At 42.2% G+C, this 26,070-nt stretch overlaps 2 protein-coding genes across 3 annotated transcripts in view; one reads left to right on the top strand and one right to left on the bottom strand.

The window, feature by feature from the left end:
- The window catches only part of cnksr2a (connector enhancer of kinase suppressor of Ras 2a), a 90,447-nt gene that overhangs the window by 11,209 nt on the left and 53,168 nt on the right, over positions 1 to 26,070 (bottom strand). The window contains exons 15-24 of one of the 2 annotated variants that reach the window (XM_074693469.1): positions 22,395 to 22,570; positions 20,381 to 20,454; positions 20,206 to 20,277; positions 18,253 to 18,320; positions 17,918 to 18,015; positions 17,245 to 17,463; positions 14,909 to 15,050; positions 14,452 to 14,679; positions 13,641 to 13,828; positions 6,648 to 8,679 (exon numbers count right to left, since the gene is read on the bottom strand). In XM_074693469.1, the coding sequence (XP_074549570.1) occupies positions 8,470 to 8,679; positions 13,641 to 13,828; positions 14,452 to 14,679; positions 14,909 to 15,050; positions 17,245 to 17,463; positions 17,918 to 18,015; positions 18,253 to 18,320; positions 20,206 to 20,277; positions 20,381 to 20,454; positions 22,395 to 22,570 (1,475 nt within the window). In that variant the 3' untranslated portion in view covers positions 6,648 to 8,469. Of the gene's footprint in view, positions 1 to 6,647; positions 8,680 to 13,640; positions 13,829 to 14,451; positions 14,680 to 14,908; positions 15,051 to 17,244; positions 17,464 to 17,917; positions 18,016 to 18,252; positions 18,321 to 20,205; positions 20,278 to 20,380; positions 20,455 to 22,394; positions 22,571 to 26,070 lie in introns of those variants that run through there. The other variant, XM_074693470.1, reaches the window with a different exon arrangement.
- Positions 2,747 to 4,885, top strand: klhl34 (kelch-like family member 34). Its single transcript, XM_074693478.1, has one exon. The coding sequence runs from the start codon at positions 2,751 to 2,753 to the stop codon at positions 4,539 to 4,541; it is 1,791 nt and encodes a 596-aa protein (XP_074549579.1). The 5' UTR covers positions 2,747 to 2,750; the 3' UTR covers positions 4,542 to 4,885.

Genomic DNA, 26,070 nt, shown 5'->3' with positions numbered 1-26,070 from the left:
GTTTCAAAAAAAGAAAATCAATCATTTTTTATGGACCTGAACGATGTGATTTCTTTTGGAAGCTTTAATTCAAATATCAGTGTTGTTAATGACCCTCTTAAATCTTCTCACATGAGCTTTAATGTTAATTTCAGCGTTTAATGCCTTTTTAAAAAAATTTTCAAGGAGCTTTAATTCAAATATTTCTGTGTTGAACGCCATCTAAAAACTACTCCCAGGAGCTTTAATTCAGATACAAATATGTTATTGACAATCTTCAATCTCCTCAAACGAGCTTTAATATTACTTTTAGTGTTTAATGACAGACTCAAAATTTCTGACAAGAGCTTTAACACTAATTTGAGTGTTTAATGACCAACATAAAATTCTTTATAGTAGCTTTAATTGGAAAATAAGTGGGTTGAACACCATCTAAAAATCTCCTTGCAGGAGCTTTAATAATACTTTCAGTTTGTTTTATGACCCTTCAAATTCTTCTTTCAGGAGCTTTAATATTTTAGTTTTAATTTAAATATCAGTGTGGTTAATGACCCTCCTAAATCCCCTAACATGAGCTTTAATATTAATTTTAGTGTCTAATGATTGACTAAAAATTTCTTATAGAAGCTTTAATCTAAATATTACTTTGTTGGATGCTGTCTAAAAGCTCCTCCCAGGAGCTTTAATTCAGATTCATTGGATTATTTGAGTTAATACCAATGTCTGGGAGAAATTTTGTTTGAATTGTATCTTTGGAAATAAATGTGATGAGAAAAAAGTTGATGCGTTCAATACTTATTTTCTCCACTTTTTACCAAGTAAAAAAGAAAACAATGATTCGCTAACTTTCTCCACTTTTAGGATAACTGACCTCTTTAAACCTCTGTTGTGGATTTTGCAAATCATCTGACACCTCCTGGCCACCATAATTCTCAAAACTACCAGTTAAAGTATAAAACATGTTTCACCAGCTGAGCGTTAGCTTGTTGGCTTGTTAGCTGTGTCAGTGTTAGCGCTGAGTTTAGCATTCAGCTCATGAACCTCCATCACTGAGGCTGTAAACACGTCGTCCTCTGCTGTTGTCGTTTTATTATAAATGTCCCCTCAGTGCTCGGCAGACGGATCCATCAGAGACCACAGAGACGGGAGACAGAGACGGGGAGAGACGGGGACATTTCCAGGGGACGGACGTGATGGAAAAGGTTTATCTGGGTCCAGGTTTACGAGAAAGACACTAAACCCAGAGAGACACCACACACCTAAAACTGAGACAAAGATTATAACCTGACTTTAGGAGTGTTTTAGTGTGTGTTTGTGTGTGTGTTTGTGTGTGTGTGTGTGTGTGTGTGTGTGTGTGTGTGTGTGGGTGTTAGAGGTCTCATTGTTCACTGAAACACACTGATCCTGACCAAAGCTCCACCAGCAACTGTTTCACCGAGGACTGAACACACACCAGCTCACTGCTGTAACACCACACACCTATCATCACATCACATGTTCTCCTGCACACACACACACACACACACACACACACACACATGGAGCAGCTGTAGCTAAGTTTAGCCTCCATCAGGTCACGGCGGAGTATTCAGCCGTGATACAAAAAACACTTGTGCAGCCGCGCAGGAGGATTTAACATCGTGTGGGTAAGATTAACACCATCCAAAGAGCGCCACACACACACACACACACACACACACACACACACATGCCTACACACACATACATAAAAACACACTTAGCTCTAAGTGGGAGCTAGCATCATAAATCAGAGTAAACTCTCAGTGCAGCTGCGAGGAGTTTAAAGTGTGTGATAAAGTGATGTTGTTTGCATTTTGATGTGTGTGTGTGTGTGTGTGTGTGTGTGTGTGTGTGTGTGTGTGTGTGTGTGTGTGTGTGTGTGTGTGAGCATAGCTTAGCATTAATCAGACGACCATAAACACGCCGGACAACTTGGAGCCTGAGGACAAATCCTCCTCTTTGTTTTTCCTCGCCCCCGCTCCTCCATCAGAGTAAAAATAAAACCATGACTCTGCCGAGCGTGACCTGCAGCCTCGCCGCCGCTCGCCGCCAGGTTGGATGCCTCCTCAAAGGGCACGGCGAGCGCTAATGCTACATGCTACTTGTTGAAAATCTTGGCGGAACTTTGCGGCGGTTTGGTGCGAGGCCACCTCGTGCTCCCGCCGTGTGCGTTTCTATTCCTGTCACATGATGCGGCGCACGGCGGGCTGCGGACGCCGTGCCCTGGAATCCACAGCAGCTGTATTTACCAATGAGTTCATCAGCAGAGATAGACGCCGCAATCCCTCCAGGATCGAGTGTGTGTGTGTGTGTGTGAAGAGTGTGTGTGTGTGTGTGTGTGAGGAGTGTGTGTGATGGTGTCTGTGCATCTACTTGCTCTGGATGTGTGTATTCAGGGGGCTCTCCCTCCTGACATCGCAGAGAGATAGGAGGGGGCTGGACTCAGAGGTGTGTGTGCGTGTGTGTGTGTGTGTGTGTGTGTGTGTGTGTGTGTGTGTGTGTGTGTGTGTGTGTGTGTGTGTGTGCAGGGGGCAGTTATTAACCTCCCTATCAAAGTGTCACATGCCGACGCGCTGCAGACAGAGGAGGACAAAACCTCAGATGCAGAGACTTCGGCTGACGACGCACTCGCCGCTCTCCTCCTGTCCTCTGGTTTCCTGTGTCTCGCCGCCGCCCGCCGCTCTTCCCTCGCACGCTGGCGTCTCATCAGCTCGTCAGATTCATCTTCCCGACAGCTCCACTCCTCATCGATGGAGAACTACTCGCTCCTCTACAGCTCGGCTCACCGCACCGGGCTCCTCTGCGGCTTCCAGCGCCTCCGCTCTCAGAGCCGGATGTGTGATGTCGTCCTGGAGGCCGGCGGTGAATCCTTCCCGTGTCATCGCGCCCTTTTGGCGAGCTCCAGTGACTATTTCTGGGCGCTGTTTGGAGAGGCCACCGTGGAGAGATTAGCAGATTCCATTAGCCTCCCTGCGCTAACGCCACAGGGTTTAGACGCCGTTCTGGACTTCCTGTACTCAGGCTGGCTCAGCATTTCGCCCTCCACTCTTCCTGTAGTGTTGGCGGCGGCGAGGTACCTGCAGGTGGAGCCAGCCGTGTCGATATGTGAGCGTTTCATCATCGACGGTTTGAGCGCTGAGACGTGTTGCGGCTACGCTAACTTAGCGGAGCATCACGCTCTTGTTGATGCGCTGGAAGCTGCCAATCAGACGGTTGCCATGGAGATGGGAACATTGTTAAAAGACAGACGTGACGACCTCCTCGGACTGAACGTCCAATCCCTGATGGCCGTGCTCGACGCTGACCAGATTCCTGCTGTGAAGGAGGCGGAGCTTATCAGGCTGGCTCTGGATTGGCTGGACGAGAACGGACCCGTCTCTCTCCTGAAGTCAAATCTCCTCCTGAGTCATCTTCGCTTCGGATTGGTCGCCCCCTCTGACCTCAGTACCCTAAGCCACGCCCACAGAGCGATGGCCACGCCTCTCATCAGGAGTCAGCTGACTCGAGCGATGGAGTATCACGGGATGGGAGCGGCTCAGCCAATCAGACAAACCAGACAGTCAACGCTCAGGGCATCGCCCAATCACGTGCTGCTTGTTGGCGGAGGATCCAGCCGTGATTGGCCGGAGCAGCAGGTGATGGCGTTTGATCCCAGAAGCAGGAAGTTCTCGTCTCTGAGGTCAAATCTCCCGCTGCGTCTGAGACATCACTGCGTCTGCTCGGTGGGCGGGTTCCTCTTCGTGATTGGAGGACAGGAAGTGAAGGAGGGAGACGAGGACGGGAAGAAGTTTGACGATGATGCAACAACCAATCAGGTGTGGCGTTATGACCCTCGCTTTGACCTCTGGGAGAAGATGGAGTCCATGCTGGAGAGGCGGGCACAGTTCACGTGCTGCGTGGTCGAGGATGTTCTCTACGCCATCGGAGGACAAAACACACGCCTGGACACCGGCGTGCACGTCTCTGTAGCGTCTGTTGAGTTCTACGACATGGCGGCGGGATCCTGGAGGAGAGGACCGGCATTGCCCCGCCCCCTTTACGGCCACGCTTCAGCCGTGCTCGACAACAACATCTACGTCTCAGGAGGAGCGGCGGGTAACCAGGACAGCGGCGTCAACCAGGACGACCACAGACAGAGCAGCAAGGAAGTCCTCCTCTGGGACCCCAAAGGTCGCGTCTGGGAGAAGCGAGCGCCCATGTCCATCGCCAGGTTCGGGCACCGTTTGGCGACCGCACACGGACACATCTACGCCCTCCTCGGGATGTACGAGCCGTTCTGCGATATCGAACAGTACAGCGCAGTGTCCGACAACTGGACCCGCCTCAGACCGCTCCTCATCGGCTCCTTCAACTACGGGATGGTGGCCACGCCGTCGGGGAACCTGATGGTGTTTGGAGGGAGGAAGTGGAGTGACGGACAGGAAGTGATCGTGAGGAGCGTGTTGGAGTACGATACGAAGAGGGATCGCTGGAGGGAGATCTGTCAGCTCCCCAGACCGCTGACTGGGACTGAATGCACGCTGCTCCCGCTACCGGACTGAATCCACGCGGCGTACGACAACACCTTAGAGCAAAGCGGCGCCAAAACTGTCCGTAGGTGAGGCGGTCCCATGATCCTCAGTCTGAGTGTGACTAACGTAGAAACAACGCTGAGCCGTTGGACGGGAGTAGAGCTGAAACCAGGGAAAGAATCTGCGATGACCTGGGGAAAGACTTCTGATGCTAACAATGCTAAATGCTCTGTCATAACAATAGGGTCCTTTTGACTTTTGGAGCAAACCCCTAGTGGATACTAAAGGTACTGCAGCTTTTTTTTCCTGTATTGGTAGAAGCTGTTGATTCAAACCTGCAGTTTAACAATAAAGACAGACAGCTTCACTTCCTGATTCTCATGCTGGGTTTACAAGGAGTCCGATATTTAGTGTCCTCGCACTAAGGGCAAATCCATGATTGTGTTTTGTCCGTTTCTTATATTTATTGTGCCCTAATTTTACCCCATAAATGTGCTCAATAACATACGGAAACCATAGCACACCTCAGATTCAGCCAAAAATTCAATATAATATAAAAACTGACTCCCCTAACATACCAAAATGTGCTCTCTAGCGCCACCTAGGCACACTTAAATGAATTAGAGAGAGCTAACCAAGACTGATATGTCCATCTCATTAAGATGCACAAATTATATGCATTCGTCCCTGACCGATCCCAAACAGGAAGCCAGCAATTTGTCTTTCAAAACAAAATGAAGCCATTTTTTTGGCGCCTCATACAAAATTCATCTTCTCCTACGCCATAAATGGTATCGGCTTGAAATTCTCTCAGATGACAGAGTGGACCCTGCTCTACAAAATCTCTGTGGGAATTTGTTTTTTCTCAAACTGTTTTTGAATGACAAGCCCTCAAAGTCGGTGAACCACAAAGAAGCCCTTTCAGCTCCCTCTATTACAATGAATGGGGAAAGGAGGATCCAGCTCCACACAAGCTGCGGCCTCTACACAAAAAAGTAAAAGTGGTACAGCTTTAAAAATGACATGGATGGATTCCTGACAAAATTTACTACAAAAGTATCTTGTTTTTTGAAACATTTGGTCAAAATTGTGGCATCCATGAGGAGATGTTTGAAAACTTCAGTCAATTTCTCTCCTGAGAGGGGAGCAGTTGGTGATGATGTCACAATGATTGAGAGTTCCGTGCAGCTGGTCATGTGACTCACTGAAGGCGGGAAAATGGAATGTATAATTTTGGGACAGGCAAAGGCTTCTTTCTGTACTGTGGAAAAGAAAACACAAGCTGCTACTGGAAAACTAGTGTGATGGCACATGTAAACAGTCCACCTGAGATCTGTAATCAGGATGAAAAAATTCTGCGTGTAGACTCATTGTTGACGTCTGTGACAAAAACCAAACCACAGCTTCAGCCTCATCCAGAGAACAGAAAACACTTTATTGATCCTTCCTCTGCAGCCAACATTAAATAAATACTTTAATATCATTTATAGCTTTAACAATAAACAATCTTTACTCAACGCTCCAAAAATACCTGATAGAAATAGAGAACATGGTCCGAACACGGAGTTTAGATCTACGCTTTGATTCTAGAGGCTTCAAACACAGAGCAGAAAATAATACCGTGTTTATCTACAACACAGACGTGACCACCAACCACGGCAGCAGCATGAGGAGCATTCAGACTGTGTGTGTGTGTCAGAGTGTGTGTGTGTGTGTGTGTGTGTGTGTGTGTGTGTGTGGTATTCAGTGGTTTGCCAGCAGCATACAGATAAAGTAATATATTTTCATTAAATTCAAATCTTATGCAAACACTTCCTGGTTTTCTCTCTGCGACATGCAGGAAACAGAGAGCCCATCGGTCTCTGAGGAAAAATCCACGCTGACAAACGTTAACACAGCTCTGATACCAGTGTGTCCACACACCCCGTCTTTAGTCAGGTCAGCGAGGTTGTGTGACACTTTGAGAATAATCTTTGACAAACTTGTTGTGGATCGAGTAGTTCTTGATGCATTCGGCACTCAGGTCTCAGGTATGGAGGCCGTTAAGGGTCAGATGATTTGCAAAAGCCACCACAGAAATGCGAACAGAACAACACAATTACAAAAGCCACAACAGCAGAGCAAAAAAAAAAAAAATTGATTGATTTTTTAACTAAAGTGTGATCTCTTTGAGGTTATTTATATTTCTATATTTACAGGTAATGTGTCTTCTAATATTTACCTTTAGCGTTATAGCTATATTTATCATAATTGAAATTTAAAAAAGGGAAACGATCATTTACTGACCTCTGAACCACTGTTGTGATGTAGCATTTGCATTCAAGTTGTGGGTTTTGCAAATCTTTGACACCTACCAGCCACCGTACTCAGGAGCATTAAAGCTAAATGAAAACAAAGCCAGTCTAAAGATGCAAAACAAGCCTCAGTGTGTTGTTTCACTCTTGTCATAAGAGTCAGAGAGCAAAATTTACATCATGTTATTTTAGCTAACAGTGTTTAAAGAGGGGGTAAAGTGCTTTTCTTAGGCCCTGTTTCCACCGAGCGATCCGGTTTGGATCAGTAAAGCCTGATCCTGTTTGAGTTTCCACTGCCGACTGTGTCCTTCTTGGTAGGCGATGTGTAAGCTGGATGCTAATAGCTGTATTAGCTACATTATAGCTTAACAGCATAGCAATGCGACACAGTGTACCCTGCTATTAATCCATCAAAGTAGAAAAATGCAACACAGAAAACAAAACGTGGGACGGTACAGGTGGTAATTTGGAGACCTGTCCCAGTTTTAGTCAAAGAAAACACCACAAAATGTGTGCAGTACTGAGACAAACCGAACTGAACCACTTAGTAGAAACAGGGCTTGAGTCTTTATTCTGTCCCTCTGGTGCCCACGTAGTATCTTTACATGATTTACGGCCAAATAAATTTCTATTTTTCTCTCTCTGCTGTTTCATTAACTTTTATTTTGGCTTCTGTCTGAAATACTTTGTTTTAGCTGCTGTCCCTTTAAGGCTCCCTGCTCCACAAACCCTCTTCCCTCTGATTGGTCAGCTCTTTAGAAGCCTGTTGGGGGAGGGGCTTTGGGCAAACCTTGGTGTTTGAGGTGGTGTTAGGAGATCCTTATGCTATGACCTCATCATTTCAGTTCAGCAAGACTCGTTTAGATCTCGTTAAGATCTTGTGAAGATCTCGTTAAGATCTCGTTTAGATCTCGTTTAGATCTCTGTTTTAGCAGGAGGTTTTTTTATGCAAAAACTCTGAGCTTAATGAGAAATCCCTCTAAACACTGACTCGTGTTTCAAACCATGTTAAAGCGTTGTCGGTGGATTTTTCCGTTCCCAGCAGGGGGCATGCTTCAGGTCCAGCCCAGCACAGAACACATTTCTACCAACAGCACAAACCAAAGTCTCTAAATCTAAAAATCTCTGACTATATGATTTAAAAAAAAAAGACTTGTGCTTATTCTTCACTGTACAGGAAATATCTGAGTATAAGGCTTGATGGAGAGCTATGGATGCCACTGTTGGGCCGCTCTGTGCGGTCTGAACACAACAAGCAGGGTGGAGCGGATTAGATGGAGGCTCATGAGGAGGTTATTTAGCGAGCTGAGTCCGAGTCCAGAGTCTCTTTATCTGGTGATCCCACGGTGAGGATTTAAAGCGCTAACAGCTAACAGCTAACACTAAGGAATCAGTTCATCGTCTGCCCTGAGCCGGCTGGAGGACTGACCAATCAGCTCACAGGTGGATGTGACACCAGGGGGCGCAGACGTCTCCGTCACAGCTGGGACGCCAACACTCCGGCCTCCAGAAGAGGATCAGGACCAGAGGTTTCCCTCTCCTAAAGCTCACCGCCACCGTCTTCTTCTTCTGCAGTTAAATATCCGCTGCTGCGTCTCTTCTCCAGGAGCTTCAGCGTGTGTGTGCGTGTGTGTGTGTGTGAGACAGAGAGTGTGTGACGCTCATCAGACGTGGGTCTCGATGTAGGAGTGTGTGTGGGAGAGTGAGGGTGTCAGGGGCGGGCCGGGGTCGGGGTCAGGGTCTGATTCAGCGGTGGGGTCTGGCTCCTGAGAGAACAGCTCCTGATAGGCTCTTTTCCACTCCCGGAAGTCTGCCGACGACAGCTGGGGATTGGCCAACAGCCTGTCAATCAGCGCTAGCTCCCCCTCCCTGTCCTATGGGGTGAGGAAACACAGGAGGGGCGGGTCACTTCTTTCACGTGCAGACTTAAAGAGCTCTAAGCTTCAGACGCAGACACACGAGAAGCAGGACACACACTTAACGGAGTGCACCGAGTTTCAGGAGAGTTTCAGGAGAGCTGGCTCTGATCCGTCACGGATCCTGGGAGGAGTCCTGGTTTCCAGAGTCCACATCATTAAAGTCTGTCTGCTGAGCTCTCTACCTTTGAGGGGTCGCTGATGTATTTGTCATGGTGGTGTTTGATATTTCAGCTTCACTTTTAAGATTAAAGCTCCTGTGAGGAGTTTTTAGCTCATTATCAAACTGACTGAAATTAAATCTCGTATCGGTTTATGATCTGAAAAAGGAACAAGACCATAAACAAAAAGAGCAAATGACTCAATGAGTTATTCCAAATGTTTGAAAAACCACTGGCAGAAGCTTCTATCCTTTAACCTGTGTCCAAACCTTTAGCTTGTGTTTTAGTTATTAATTAGTGTTTTAGCCTCATGTTTTAGCTTTTAGCATGTTTTTAGAAATTAGCTTGTGTTTTAGTCTTGAGCATTTATTTTAGCTTTAAGCTTGAGTTTTAGCCTGTAGCTGATGCTTTAGCCAATGGCAGGTGTTTTAGCCCTATGTTTTAGCTTTTAGCCCTTGTTTTAGCCTGTACTTCATGTATTAACCCTTAGCCTGGTTTTTAGCCTCTAGCTCCTGTTATGGCCATTAGCTTGTGTTTTAGCCTTTAGCATGTACTTTAACAAATAAACTCTATTTTAGCTTTCAGCTTGTGTTTTAGCCTTTAGCCTGTGTTTTAGTTATGAACTAGTGTCTTAGCCTCATGTTTTAGCTTTTAACATATTTTTCAGATATTAGCTTGTGTTTTAATCTTTAGCGTGTATTTTAGCTTTAAGCTTGTGTTTTAGCCTGTAGCTGATGTTTTAGCATTTAGCCTGCTTTTAATCCTCTAGATCCTGTTATGGCCTTTAGCCTATGTTATAGCCTTTAACCTTTGTTTTAGCCTTTAGCTTTAATGTACAGTGCCACAATCTGATGTCTAATCACATCTTAAATGTTTGAGGCAGTGGTTGTCTGAGGAAATGATGATCTGATCGATACCAAAAAGTCTCTATGAGTTACAACTCTGTCAGAGAAAGATGAATGACGGTTTTCTGTCTTAAAACACCAGCAGGGGGCACCAAAGTCACCAAAAAACAAAAACTTCTCAGAGGAGCTTTAAATTCATAAATCTGAATTTTTAAAAAAGGGTTTGGGAAAATAATTTTCCTACTTTTAAATGCTGATTAATATATATATATATTTTTTTACGTTGTTTGCTTTTTAACAAACCTTTTTTTTGTTTGTTTGTTTTTTCTGCTGATTTGATCACATTTTGAACCCCAGCTTCAACACCGGAGTACAACATTCACAGGTTGTCTTCTTTGTCTAACTTTGAACTCCTAAAAATGTAATTTTGACACTTTGAGAGGTGGATTTTTGCTATTTTGCTAATTTCGCTGTTCACTTTATTAACATGGGAAAAAGTCTCCTTTAGCAACATATCTGGCTTTCAAAGAGAGCAGGAGGAAGCACGGAAACACAGTTTATAACGGTTCATGATAAAGTCATATAGAGCTGTTTGTCCAGAGGGGGCGCCAAAGTTGACACAAAAGAAAAACTCCTTACAGGAGCTTTAAATCCCTGACTCTGGTATTTTCCTGCTTTCAGGGGCTAAATTTTTGAAGTTCTTGATTTCTATTGATACTCAAATAAATGTTTAAGCTTTATCTGCTGACACAGGTATGTATGATGCCTCCTTGTTACAACACCAACCTACAACGCTGACAGCTTGTTTTGTATTCCTGTCTCCAAAGTTTTAAAATGGTTTGTTCCTGATTTATTCACCAACTGAAGCTGTTCTCGAAGCATATTTCTGCTAATTTCCCGTGTTTGTTCTTTGTAAACTCCATAAACCAGTCGATGTTGAGACTTTTCCAGCGTCTCCTGTGTTCCTGTCATCCTCGGTTACAGCAGAGAAGTTGTGCATCATCCTACAGAGTGAGAGTACTCATTATCATCTGTCATCTCGGCTGCAGCGTGTTGTTTGGGCTGAATTCTGATGCATGAACCATACGCACAAATTATGCATATCTTTGTTGTTTCCACAGCAACCCCTGCAGAAACCTGCTGCAGCCTGAACACACAGAAACAACCCAGAGGAGGACTCAGGATCCACCAGGGACCACATGCATGACTCCGCGTCCTCCGTTAGCTCGTTATTTTCCTCCAAACAGCCTCCGTGCAAAACTCAGTGAACTCCTTTAAGAGACGACACACAGGACGAACACAGACGCTCAGAAAGCCGTCCTCCATCAGCAAACACAGCAGCCAGAGCCACAGAAACTCAGCTCAACCAAGAACGCCACAAAGCCCCGCCCACGCCCTCGCCAACCATCAGACAAAGATACAAACTGCAGACGAAACGAAGAGAGCCGATCACAGGCAGCCGGCCCAGAAACATGAGCAGCAAAGAGCCACAGCTGACGGAGCTCTGAAGACTCGAAGCAGAGAGGAGACAGACTGGGACAGATGACGGCTCCAAACGACAACACAGACACACGTCCAGCATGTGTGTGTGAGTGTGTGAGTGTGTGTGTGAGTGTGTGTTGAAGCAGTAAACACCAGGATCAGACATTCAGAGTGTATCACAGACACAGTTTATCCAATTAAGCCTGCGTGTGGTGTGTTCAGGTGTGTGAATGTGATTACTGCGACTCAGTGGAGCCAGAAAAAGCCCATCAGTCCACGCCGGGCCGGAAAATGAGATCTGAGCTCAGCTTCAGACGTTTCAGGAAGTGACATCATCATGAATCAAACCTTTTAAAGAAGAGATGTCAGGGGTTTATCTCTGAAACACATTAAAGCTCAGATTTCTCTACATATTTATCGACAATTCTCTCGTTGGCTCAGCTGTGAACACGTTCACCGTCTCTCCTCTGAGCGTTTCCAACGTCATCACACTCACGAGTCGTGGTCCCAGAATAGTAGAAGTTTTATTTCTGTTATTATACGTTTTGTTGATGCTTTTGCACATTAATCTGCCCATAGCCGGAGTTACATCTATGTGATGCTGGAGGGATTTACTACCCAGATGTAAACAGACACGTAGGCGACAGAAGTAGCACCAAGTAGCTCGGTGGGGTTTTTCATTATTATGATCCAGAAAATTAAGATGAAGTTTTACAGGTGTGCAGTCTTAACCTGCAGGGTGCTAGCTCTGAAAGTGTTAGCAACACTCAGCTAACCAGCCGTGTTAATAAAAGGCACAGAGCCCAGTTTTGAGTGTTTGAGTGATTTCCTTCCTTCAGACTCGACGGTTAGTCTGAGTTTAAATTTCTGTTTGAACAGGAAGGAAATAAGAAGCTTTAGAGGAGGAGTTAAATATAATTTCAAAGTGCACCTGACGTCAGTTAATCATCAAACACATCCCAATGATGACACATCTGATAAAAACGTTAGAGCACAGGGTAAAAACCTACTTTCGGGATGAATCAGATAAAATAACTGTGAATCCACTGTGAAGTGGATTGTAGCAACTCCTTTGGCCTGGTTTTACAAGTTAGCCTTTAGCTTGTGTTTTAGCCTTAAGCTAGTGTTTTAGACTCAAGCTTGTGTTTTATCTTTTGGCCTGTGTTCAAGCCTTTGACTAGTGCTAAAGCCTTTCATCAGTTTTTTTGCCATTAGCCTTTGACTAGTGTTTAAGCCTTAGCCATATTTAGCTTTAAACTAGTGTTTTAGCCTTTCGCTCAGGTTTCACCTGAAACTAGTGCTTTAGGTTAAACCTGTGTTATAGCTTAGCTTAGCTGTGTTATAGCCTACTTTAGCCTTTAGCCCATATTCTAGCCTTTAACTTGTATTTTAGCTTTTAGCCCATGTTTTAGCCTTAAACTATTATTTTAGCCATTTGCACATGTTTTTGCTTTAAACGAGTGTTTAAGCCTTTAGCCCATGTTTTAGCCTTAAACTAGTGTTTTAGCTTTTAGCCAGTGTTTTAGCCTTAAACTAGTGTTTTAGCCTTTAGCCCATGTTTTAGCCTTAAGCTTGTGTTTTAGCCTTTAGCCCATGTTTAAGCCCTTAACTAGTGTTTTAGCCCTTAGCCCATGTTTTAGCCTTTTACTAGTGTTTTAAACTTAAGCTTGTGTTTAAGCCTTAAGCTAGTGTTTTAGACTTTGACTAGTGCTAAAGCTTTTCACTGATGTTTTAGCCTTTAAACAGAGTTTTAGCCTTAAGCCTGTTTTAGCCATTAGCTTTTGACTTGTGTTTAAGCCTTTAGCTAGGGTTTTGCCTCAAACTTGCGTTTTAGCTTAAACTGTGTTTAAGCTTTTAACTAGTGTTTTAGACTGTAGCTCCTTTCATAGCATTGAAGTAGTGTTGAAGCTTTTAGCCTGTGATTAGCCTTTAGCTCATGTTTTAGTCTTTAGACTTTGTTTTAGTCTTTGATGAGTGTGTTAGCCTTTAGCTTGTGCTCCATCTCTCTCCTGTTTCTCTTTCTTCTTCTTCTGTCCTTTTTCTGTCTGACAGTTAGGCTCCAGTGTCCACCATCACGACAAAATTAATCACAGAAATCATTTTCAGCAGAGAAAAACACAGATCTCTCTTCTCTCTGATAAACTTCATCGGCCAGCGTGGTGTTGTCATGGTGACCCCAGTGTGCCAATCAGTAGCATTTAGGAATAATTTGTAGTGGAGCTGATAATCTCAGGCAGATTTCTAGAAGAGAAACTGTTTCAGGATCATACAGACACTCCTCACGGTGACTTTAAAGAACTGATGAATAAATGAAATGTTGCTTTTTGCTTCTTTCATTGTTCCAGTGTTGCTCTGTGTGCTTTTAATGCTGTGTTTAATGACTTATATTTGAGCATGTTTACTTTCTGTGTGCGTCTTTGTGTGGACCAACCTTCAGCGTGGACGTCAGAATGCGAAGGCGGTGCAGGCGCTCGTTGAGCTGAGGGTCGGCGGCTCGTCTGAGGAAACTCTGCCTGAACTCCGACTGACCTTTGACCTCCGTCTCTCGACCGAGCGGGCACACCCCGCCCTGCTCGCAGGCACGAAACAGGTCGCCTAAGGACGCGCCCTCACTGCCACCTTCACAGACACAGACACAGACACTCGGGGTGAGAAACAGCCTCTGAGAGGGTCATAAATCTGCTCAGGGTGAGTTATTCCTCCGAGCGGCCACTGGAGGACAGCAGCGCACACTTTAACTACGCCGCTTCAGTCATGGGGAGGTAATTAATGCTGATAAAATGCTGTGGTGTCTGTTCTGTCAGACGCAGCAGCAGATTTATTCCCTCGGCTTAAAAATAAATCACACACTGATCATATTTCCAGGAGTGTGTGGTTTTCTCCTGTTTACTATTTTAGTTTGTCACTTCCCTCTCTGAGCGCTCACCTTGGCAACCAGAGCATCATTGTCTCATTAGCCTCGTTAACTCAATGTACAACTGGAGTGTGTGTGTAGGAGTGAGTGTGTGTTTCATACGACTTTAAAACGATGAGGGTTTGAGCTGAAATGTGTCGGCCTAGAAGTGGTTTTGTTTCTGGAGCACGAGCCGACGTCACCGGCTTCACCTCAAAAAAATCTTGTGTTGAGTCTCTGGAGGCTGTCATTCAACGTGAGACACACACACACACACACACGCACACACACACATCTGTGCGTGCTCCCACGTGCCCCCCCTCACATGTATGTTCCCGTCTGGACTCACCGTTGTACGTCTGCGGCTCCTCTTTGGCGGGCGGCGCGAGCAGCATGTGCAGGTTGCTGTCTCGTGGCAGAGTGAAGCTGCGGGGTTTCCCTCCCTGGGTTGCCATAGGGATCAGCCTTTGCATCGCTATGGGCAACGGGACATTCCTCTGAGCGGGGAGCGTGTAAACGGCGCCGGCCATCATCATGCTTCCTCCACCTGGACCGGGCTCGGCGAAGACGGCGTCCTCTGAAAAGGAAAGAGCGCCGACAGATGAGCGGCGTCTGATGTCTGATGGAGGCAGAATCATTAAAGCTCACGACAGAAAACATCAAAACACTAAAACCTGATGAACTGAGCGTATCTGTGCAGATTTATGAGGAAACACTGTTTTTTTTTTTAAAATCCTGAACACATTGAGGTTAAAGCTCCTGTGAGGAACTTTTGGTTCCTGGATCCGTCTAGTTCCTGGTGTTACCTAAGGGTCCAGTTTGCAGGTAGTGCAGTCCGGCCTCTGTCAGCGGCGTCTCAATCAGGTCCTGCCAGGATCGTCTCTGAGACGAGGAGGAGCGTCCAGGGGACCCTGTCTCACTGCTGCCCCCTGCAGGACTGGAGCGGTACTACAGGAAAGGATACAGAAAAGAGTTTAAATCACCATGATTTTAATAATTCAACATGTTTGGACATTTTTGTCATTCTCCTTTGAATTTTTACTAGCTTCAAAAACTTAAAGAGGGGGTACTGTCTGTATTCTGTCCCTCTGGTCACCCCGTAGTGTCTCACAGCTCAAAGAAATCATAATTTTTTTTTTTTTTTTTTTCTCCCTGGTGGTTTCCAAAACCTATATTTCAGCCTCTGTATGCTTCCTCTTTAAAGTGCCCTGCTCCAAAAACCCCCTTCCCTCTGATTGGCCAGCGCTCTAGAGGCAGACCTTGGTGTTTAAGGCCCCACCCTGAAGAAGCCCACGACGTAATAACTGACCAATAAAATAAAAGTCCTGAACCTATAACGTAATAACTTACCGTTATTACGATATGGGCTTGATGCAAAAAAAACTTTTGAAAATGTAATAACTGACCAGAACTCAATTTTATTTATTAGTGCTGGGCAAGTTAACGCGTTATTTTTGCGTTAACCCATCAATCTATTAATGCTGTTGAATATTTTATCGCACATTAGTGCTTGTTGCTCACATGCTTTTATTTTGTAAAAGTCTGTTGCTGACAGGAAGTGAAATTGGCGGAAAAACACGATGAGTAACCAAAACAAGCATGGAGAAGAGGGGCAATGCCACGGTACTTAAAGGCGCTCGCCGCTTAGTCCCAGATATAAACAAACGCAGGTAGTCTGCCAGGATGAAGAGACACGATGAGAACTAGAGCCTTATTTAGCGGTGTTTTTGTGTGAAAGTAACGCGCTGAAAATTCTCTAAAGAAAGCGTGAATGCAGACTGATATCAGAGTTTTTCAGTGGGAGTCCGTTTATTTGTGTTTTTGGTCAAGTAAAATATGGCCCTGTCTGAGTGCAGAGGAAACCTGCAGAGGAGCAGGGAGGGGGTGTTTGGTGCTTCTGCTGCACAAAAACACTGCTGTAGGGGTAATTTCTGCCCTAAACCTTGTGATAGGACCCAACTTGTTCCATCCTGGAGGATCACTTTAATGCCCTGACAGTGACAATAAGCTTTAATTTTGTATTTACATTTTGTACATTTGATTTGCACTAAATATGTGATTTAACTATTACTGTATAACAAGTACTGATTTAGTGTTTGCATGACAGATGTTATGGCACTTTCACAATGCGATTAATTATGATTAATCAGGGAAATCATGCAATTAATTACGATTAAAAGTTTTAATCGTTGCCCAGCCCTAATATTTATTGTTTAATTTTGTCTTGAAGAACACAAGCCATAACAAATATAGTAGATTTAAGGGACAACTGTTACAGAGTTTTGATAAAGATTACATTTTTCATGATAAAAATGAGTACTTTTTTTAGGCACTAACTGATATGCTTAACGCTATTATAGTCAGTTGTTATGTTATTTGCCTATGACATTGTCAAAAAGGGCAAATGTGTTACACTCTTGGCTGGTTATTACGTTATGGGCTCAGTAATTACATTTTCAGAAGTTTTTTTTTGCATCAGGCCCACAACGTAATAAGTTATTACGTTATTGGTCAGTTATTACATTATGGGCCTATTACATTTTAAAAAGGCCAAATTTATTACGTTATGGACTTCTACACACCCTTCCTTCAAGATCTTTATATTATGCTTTTATTGTTTCAAAACACTCCTGCTGTTTCCAGAACGGGGTGTTTTGATCAGTTTAAAGACAGATTCAGAGATTTTTTTTAAACATGTGTTTGACATACCGGAAAGCAAAGTACCCCCTCTTTAAAAAAATTAAATGTCTTCTTTTCCAGAGCTCAGGACAAAGTGTACAACAAAAAAGGAGATATGGCACATCTCAGAGTCGTTTGTAGTGGGGCTTAAAAATGTAAATTTGGTCCTGTGAGAGCTTCAACAAAGGCTTAATCCACTCATTTCTGAGGTAATTACAATCAGACGTCACAGCTGGAAGGCTTTATGTACCGAGCTAACAGCGAGCTGACTCCATCCCAACACGACTCTGTGTGCAAATGTGACATTTCAGCCTGAAAACAACTGAAGAGCGAATTATAATTTTATCAAAAGGTATTTCTCCTCTCAGGAACATGGATGTGGGATAAGACACGACCTGAAGGGGGCGCTAAGCTGTCAGAGACGCTCAGCGTGAGTCACGCCTCTTGTTTCCTGCAGACTGACCTCTACAGGATCACATCTGTACTGCACGTCGCTGCTGCTGCTCCCTCCTGGTTTCCTCCCACTGTGCGTGGTCCCTCCCCCTAGAGGACCGGGGTGGTACTGCGGCTCTGCGGCGACTGGAGGCGGCTCACCACAGAGGAAGTCCTCCTGGGAGGAGCGAGAACGAGACGTCTCGGTGGAAGACAGTCGAGTGGTGCGGCCCTCCAGGTAGGCGCTCATCTGACGGAGAGAGTGAGAGAAGCTGTCAGCTGATTGGACGGATCTGGCTCCATCGTTAAGACGGAGCGGCGTTTCAATCTGAGGCTGGAGCGGTGATTGAATTAGTGTGTGAGGCTGAGACGAGTGGAAATAATAATGTGAGGGTTTTTAAATCTTCACAGCTCAGCGGGCTGCTCGTCTCGTGTCTGAAAGGTGTTACAAAACACGCTGTTGTTTCAGATTTCAGCCTCAGCCAGACGACAGAGTAAAAGCCCGAGAAGACGGCGCAGAGTGGGAACAATTATAGCATCAATTACACCAGATCCATCCCTCCACCCCCCGCAGGCGCCGCCGCTGATGACTTGAACGGTTGAAGCGGGCTGTGGAGGAGCGGTGAGGAATGGTTTCAGCGCTCAGCACGGCGTGTTCTCCCCGTGATGAGCCCGAGTTACAGTCATACGTGTGCGTGACTCACCGATGGAGGCCGTGGGTAGGTATCGTACGGAGGCGGGGGACTGTCCTGTTTGGGGCTGGAGGTGGTGTCGTCCTCATGATCGCTCTCACTCCAGTAATCTGCAGGAAACCCACACACACACACACACACACACACACACACACACACACACACAGAGTCAGAAATACCAAGCAGTCTATTTCTCCACCTCACACACACCTTCAGACACCTGCCATCTGTTGATCTGAGGTGGTTTCTGCCTGAATGTCAGAAATATTTAGAAATCTGAGCCGCTCTGACGAGGAAACGGTTTGTGAGCTGGTTAAATGATCAGACGTCTCAGGATAAACCCTCACCCTGCTCCTGGCGGATCCTCTCCCGCTCTGCGTAGCCGACAGCGGCCTGGTTCAGACGACTCAGCCATCTAACAGGAAGAGATTCACATTTAATTAATGAAAAATGAATAAAAACACAGAGAACAGACATAAACAAGCTTTGAAAAATAATTTATGAAGAAAATATGTTTGAATGAACACACTCTCCACAAATTAAATTTTGACCTTTTTGCAGATTCTGCCGTTTGCATTTCATGTCTTCCTTCTCTTGACACTACATTACCCACAATGCAACTAAACCTCTAAATGAGAACATAGAGGGACTGTGAGGACTAGTTTACCCTAGGGCCAGTTTTTTAAAACCTTAAGATTATGTTAAAGCATTTAGCCCGAGTTAAAGCCTTTAGCCTGTGTTTTTGCCTTTAGCCCCTGTCTTAGCATTTAGCCTGATTTGGTGTTTATGCTTTAGCCTGTAGCTAGTCTCTCAGCCTTTTGCCTTTGTTTTGTTATTTATCTAAATTTTTTCAACCTCAATCTTGTTGTTTTTTTGCCTTTAGCTCGTGTTTTAGCTCTTCGTTTGTGTTTTAATACTTAAGTTCATGTTTTAGCCTTTGGCTTGTGTTTTAGCTTTTAGCTTGTTTTAGTCTTTAGCCTGTTTAAGCCTCTAGCTCGTGTTTTAGCCTTTAATCTGTTTAAGCATTTAGCCTGTTTTAGCCTTTAGCCTATGTTTCAGCCTCTAGCTCGTCTTTAAGCCTTTAGCTTGTGTTTTAGCCTCTAGCTCGTGTTAGTCTGTTTAAGCATTTAGCCTCTTTTAGCCTTTAGCCTGTGTTTCAGCCTTTAGCTTGTGTTGTAGCTTTTTGTTTGTGTTTTATTACTTAAGTTAATGTTTTAGCCTCTAGCTCGTGTTTTAGCATTTAGCCTGTTTTATCCTTTCATCAGTGTTTTAGCCTCTAGCTCGTGTTTTAGCCTTTAGCTTGTGTTTTAGAATTTAGCCCCTGTCTTAGCCTTTGGCCTGTTATAGCTTAAAGCTTGGGTTTTTGTTTTAGCCTATAGCTCTTGTTTTGGCCTTTATGTCAGGTTTTAGCCTTTAGCTCATGTTTTAGCCTTTAGCTCCTGTGTTAGCCTTTAGCTGGTGCTCTATCTCTCTCTTGTTTCTCTTTCTTCTGCTCTTCAGTCCTTTTTCTGTCTGACAGTTAGGCTCCAGTGTCCACCATCACTACAGAATAAATCACAGAAATCGTTTTCAGGAGAGAAAACTCAGATCTCTCTTCTCTCTGCTAAACTTCATCAGTCGGCGTGGTGTTGTCATGGTGACTTAGACGTGCCTTAAATCAATCAGGTCCTGCTCGGCCCAATCAGGAAGCTAAGAAGTAGCATTTAGAAATAACCTTCATTAGTGCTGATGATCTGATTTTAAAGCGTGCATCAGTATCAGAAAGATAGCTAAAAAAAAGTTTTTCTCAAAACTTTAAAGAAACTCCTTACAGAAACTTTAAATACTCTCATAATTGGATACTTTCAAGTCATTGAATAGATCTTTATAAGAAAACAGACGACAACACTCTGTTAGTTTTGAGGTTTTACAGCGACAGTTGTCAGACATCCTGAGCTGGTGATAACACGGTGAAACTTTTCATCTCCAGTGTCTCTAAGTTTTTGTGGACGGTCTCCTTGACTGAAGGACAATCCTGAGCTTAGACAGTGAAAGACATTTGAGCCTTTGTGTTTAACATGTGGAGTGAAAATCAGCTGGACTCCAGGTTTTTCTGTGTTTTTAAAGCTGTTTGATTTCTCAGCAGTTTGAGACGATGACGCTAAGGAAACAGCTCTGGAGCCTCTGCTTCATACCGTCGGATCAAACCCACATATGCTTTGTGCTTTGGGGACAGCAAACAGGAAGCTGCACTCTGCCCCCCCCTCAGGTGGCGTGCCCTTCGCCACGACCTTCCCGCCTGTTTCCCACTCGCTGGTCACCTGTTCATGTCGTCCACTCCATCTGCTGCAAAGTAGAAGCTCTTCACCTTGGGGTGGCAGGCTTTGAAAGCGCTGAGGAGAGGAAGAGGAGGAGGGACGGACACAGAGTTATAACTGCAGGAGAAGATTCAGACATGATTTAAACATAGATGTGTTTCATACAGACAGGACTCACTATTTCTTACGGCATTCACTGGCTCTGTCGATCTTAAACTCTGGAAGACTGACGAAGCCCTCGGCCTTTTCATCCTGACGGAGAGAGGATATGAAATAAAAGTTAATCATTGAGACAGAGGGAAACTCTAACAGGAAGTTTCATTTTCTGGATTTCCTGTCTATGTGACTTTTTCACTCTGAGCTGTAAAAGTTTTAAAGGACAGAAACATCATGCTGCAAATCTTCTCACTGAAACCATCAGAAGCTTCTTTTTAAAGCTGACAGAAAGTTTTACACCAGCTTCAATCAGCTCTGTACTTTGTTTGAAGATTATGCTCGAAATTCAAACATAAGTAAAGATTTTTAAACTCTGCTGTCTCACTGAAATCAGATGCTGCAGACTAGGGATTTTTTTTTTAATTTAAAAGAATAATAATTTTTTTTCTGTTTAGGATAGAAAATAAAGAATCTTACACTGCAAAATAAATAAATAAATAAAAATGTATCAAAATGAATTTTATTTAACCCAGATCTCAAGAAAAAATACCCAGCCCTCCAACATTTATTAAATAAAAAATAACAAATTTTAAGTGTGTTTTTTTTCTTTTATTTATCTATTTTTTTTTATATATATTAAAAAAAATTAATTTTTTCTTCTGGTTACGGAAGTAAATTAAGAATCTGGCACTGCAAGCCATCTTTTATTTATTTTATCTTTTATTTATTTATATATTTATTTAAATTTAAAAAAATTTAATACAATTTTCTTTTGTTAACCGTAGTAAATTAAGTATATAAATAAATAAATTAATGTATAATAAAATAAAAACTGATGTATCAATATAAATGTTGGGACTTTATTTTTATTTACCCAGGTCTTAAGGAAAAATCCACAGGCCTCCAACATTTATAAAATGAAAAATAACTAATTTTAATTTTAATAAATCTTTTTTTTTTTAAATATAAACAGTGATACTGCAATCAAATAGGTTTCTTAAGGGTTAAAAAATTAAAAATAATTTTTTATTTTACATATTTATTCAGGAATAAAGTAAATTAAACAGTTTGAGCAAATAAAAAAAAAGAAAAAAAATATTTTTTAAGGTTTTAATAACAGTTTTTGGGTAGAGGACATTTTTGTCTTCTGTTTACCTCAAAAAGTCATCGATTAAAGGGACTCACGAGGATTAAAGAAAAAACCTAAAGCCAAGCTCATGGTGTTTAGATATAATTCAAAAGATTACCAGAGGCAGAATTTATCCTCAAACAAATGAAGTAAAAAAAAGTAATTTTCTTCCAAAAAGGGAAAAATCCCCAGCCCTCTATTTATTTAATAAAATATAACCTATTTTAATTCTAATATTTATTTGTTTTGTAAATAAAATCAGTGACATGCAATCAAATAGACTTTCTAAGGGTTTAAAATAAAAAACAATTTAATATTTTACATATTTATTCAGGAATAAAGTGAATCAAACAATTTGAGCCAAAAAAAATAAAAAATAGAAAAAAAATATTTGTGAAATTTTAATAACATCACAAATTTTCTGTTTACCTCAAAAGGTCATGGATTAAAGGGACTCACGAGGATTAAAGAAAATACCTAAAGCCAAGCTCATGGTGTTTAGATAGTATTTAAAAGATTACCAGAGGTAGAATTTATCCTCAAATTGAAGTAAAAAAATAAAAATAAATAATAATTTCCTTCCAAAAAGTGACGCCCATGGCTGCAAATCAGCAGAGTTTCCTCAGGACTTTTTTCAGAGACTTCACAGAATTTTCACTTTTATTTTTCACCATGAGCCAAAATCAGACTGAATACTTTTCTAACTAAATGTCCCAAAGCTGAGTCCTCCTGAGACCCCCTGACGCTCTGATGTCTGAGCTCAGGTCTGGACTCCAGGTGAACAGAGAGCGCTCTGCTTCTCACAGCCTGTGACATCATCATCATCATCATCATCATCATCATCATCACAGCCTCTTTGTTACAGCGAACACGTGCAGGTAAACACAGGAAGATGAGAGCGACTCGCCTCCTCGTTGATGTACCAGTACAGGCAGTTGTCCTTCAGAACGAACCAGTACTTCTTCCACTTGTGAGAAAAATAACCCTTTGCGTCTCTCTTTCTCCACAGCCAGCCCTCGCAGTCTCCACGGCCCAGAGCTTTGCAGGAAACACGCCTCCGACTCAGGGAGGCCAAACTCCGTCCTGGAGGGACACAGAGGAATCATGAAGACAAAGAAAGACGACGGGAAACTGAACGGCACGTGTTTGTGAGGCAGCACAATTAGTGGGGGTACCAGGGTTAGAGAGGCCCCCCCTGGAAGCACCCCTGCTGGAGCAGAGTGTCCTCAAAGAGCTTTATGTGGCTGTACTTCTGGCAGCGCTGCAGCCTCCAGCTCTGATAAGACGCTGCACTGCAGCTCGCTAAAAGGGGACGTTTCATAAAAACGTCTTTTTTCTTTTTGGCATTAACGCCCTGTAATATTTTCACAGCACAATCCTCATTAGAGATTACCCAGAAACTTGGCTCCAACTTCAGGCCTGCTGAGAAACTTTTATTGACTGCATGAAAAGTCCTGGGACTTTGAAGGGGAGAGTAATTCAATATTCCATTTAATTCAGCGGGTAGAGAAAGTGCAGCGTTCGGCGTCTCTGCTAAAGAAACAACTTTCTCTCACCCAAAGACAAAAGGAAGTAAGTCTCACGTGTGGAGTGGAGAGGGTGAGACGCTGTGGTTAATTATCAGGCTAAAAAACAGAGAGCTGTGTTACCTGAGACTGAACACAGACACTGTATTTCACTGCCTCCCGCCTGGTGTCGTCACCAAAGTCAGCTGATCGTATTTTATCACGGCTCTGATGGAGGCCGTGCTCGGCGCGTGTAAAACGTCAATAAATCCATGTTATCACAGACACTTTCTAACTTTGGTTTCATCCATGTCAACAAACAAATCAGACGCCCGAGAAACCAAAGCGCAGATGGAGCTAAAGCTTTTCAGAGCTTCTCAGGATGGCAGATGGTGAAACAAGTGAAAGGCCTGTCGGGAAAAAAATACACTAAATCTCTTCCAACATGTTGATCCTCGTTAATGTGGTGAAAAGGAGAAAATAGATTTGGTCAAAGAGGCGAAGAAAGTGATACCGAGGACGACGAAGATTCTGTTTATGTGCTGAAATCTGTTTTTTCTGATGAAATAAAAACAGTGTCATAAACTGCATTGATCTGTATGAAAACCCTTCACATTAAAGCTCTGCAGAGACATGTGATCCCTCCATGTGTACTTTATCCTCACAGCGACAGAGAAATGCTAATTCTGCAGATTTCATCATTTTTTCTCTTCATGCAGATTCTACAGAAACAGATGCACGGCCTGCAGAGTCCAGTCCAGACCGCTCCAAACCATGACGTGTGAAAATGCAGATACAGCACTCTCTGCTCTTAATGGGAAAATAAAAGAGTGTGTGTGTGCAGTCGTTCTGTCCCAGCAGATCATCATCTGACTCCTCTCGTAGGATTGATTTCTCATCTTGTGGCACATTGATCTCCGTGGTCTCTTATGTTTTATTTATACATATTTAGGCGGATGGAATAAACTGGGGGTGTGATTTACGAGCTCCTGTTTAGACTGTTTTAGGAAGAGGGGGTTGTTTGTGTGGTTGTATGAACTCTTACCTCTTGTTGTTTGTCTTTTAGAGCAGCGTTGTGGTGTATCGTGACAGGATGAGGCACAGTGTATGTAACATATTGGGACATAACAAACTGAAGTATCAAATCATATCTTTTGGAGACGTATGATATCAAATAGGTATGTATTGTGTGGTATCATGATATATCAGAATATTGATATATTATATTGATATTATACATACTGAGACAGAGCATGATTTTGTAATAAATGTCATTCGTATTGTGAAGAATCACATCATGACGTACTGTATCATGATATATTGAGACATATTTTGTCATAACAGATAATTAAGTGAAGACTCCTACAATATCTTAATTTATTTCATCATACCCTATGGTGAAATATCAAATACAGACACATCATACTGAGATACATTGTATCATATCAGGACACACCGTTTTGTATTGTGACACTGTATCATAATGTGACAAATAACATTTACACATTTCATTGTGAAATTGTATTGTATTATTACACTTTGTACTTTATTGTGACAAAATGTATTCTGATATATATAGTAACATATCATAATGTGACAAACTGTTTTAGGACATACAGTACAGCAATACCATACCATGACATTCTATTATGACACAGTGTGTTATATATGACACAAATTGTGTTGTGATATATATTTACACATTTTATTGTGAAAATGTATTATGACATCATATTTTGTCATATTGTATGATAATATGATGTATATTGTATTGTGATCATTTTTGTGACATGTTATTGTTAAAACATATAATGAGGTTCTATTTTGACATACTGTATCATATGATAACATTGTTTTGTGGCACATTGTATCATATTGTGATATATCATGTTGTAATATGTTGAATCACTATATGGCATTATATCTTTTGTGACATTTTATTGTGACATACAGTATCATATCTCAACAGTATGATATAAAGTGAGAAATTGTTTTGTGACATATAGTACAGCTATACCATACCATGACAATTTATCATGAAACAGTGTATCATATATGACACAAATTGTATTTTGATATATATTTATTGTTAAAATGTATTTTATGATGACACATAGCACTTTATTGTGACACTGAACTTAAACATCATATTTTGACATATTGTATGACCAATGTCATATATTGAATTGTGACAATTTTTCTTGTGACATATTATTGTAATATCATATAATGAGGTTCTATTTTGACATATTGTTTTATATCATGACATTGTGTTATGACACATTGTGTCATATTGTGATATATCATGTTGTAATAAATTTTATCATTGTATGGCATTGTATCATTTTTTTTTTTACATTTTATTGTGACATACAGTATCATATCACAACAATATGACAAATTTTATCATATTTTGATAAACTGTATTGTGACGTATTGTAGCACAGTGTAATATGAAGTGTTGTATCATACCCTGACAAATGGTATTGTGATATACATTTAAATATTTTATTTTGCCACATTGTATAGTATTGTGACATTGTAGTGTAATAAACAGTAACATATCATACTGTGACATTGTATTATGATACACTTTGTGACGTGTTGTATTTTATATATTATTTTGTATTGTGACAAATTGTTTTGTGACATATGGTATTGTTATATTATATGACAACATTCTATTATGACATATTGATTCCTATTGTGATATATTGTAATATATAGAACCATTATATGACATTAGATCATATTACGACATTTTGTATTTTAACATTTTATTGTGACCTAATGTATCATATCACAACACAATATGAAAAATTGTTTTCTGACATATAGTATTGTTGTATCACATTATTATGTTATGACACATTATATCATATTTTGATGTATCATGTTGTGATATAGCGAATCATTATATAACATTATATCATGTGTTTTTTGTGTTGTGACATTTTATTGTGACTTATTGTATCATACCATAACACAATATGACAAATTGTATCATGTTGTGACATTTTTTTGTAGTATGACACAGTGTATCATATTGTGATGTTTCATATAAAATCATTTCAGTCA

This window comes from Halichoeres trimaculatus, unplaced genomic scaffold (assembly GCF_033239565.1).
Source record: "Halichoeres trimaculatus isolate MK-OKI-2021-1 unplaced genomic scaffold, fHalTri1.1 fHalTri1_scaffold_18, whole genome shotgun sequence".
Classification (NCBI taxonomy): Eukaryota; Metazoa; Chordata; class Actinopteri; order Labriformes; family Labridae; genus Halichoeres; species Halichoeres trimaculatus.
The sequence above is the reverse complement of the archived record's forward strand: the minus strand, read 5'-3'. Positions and strand labels throughout refer to the sequence as shown.

What these genes read in the sequence shown, in the direction of transcription:
- klhl34 (XM_074693478.1), top strand. Translation starts at nt 2,751, where the DNA reads ATGGAGAACTACTCGCTCCTCTACAGCTCGGCTCACCGCACCGGGCTC.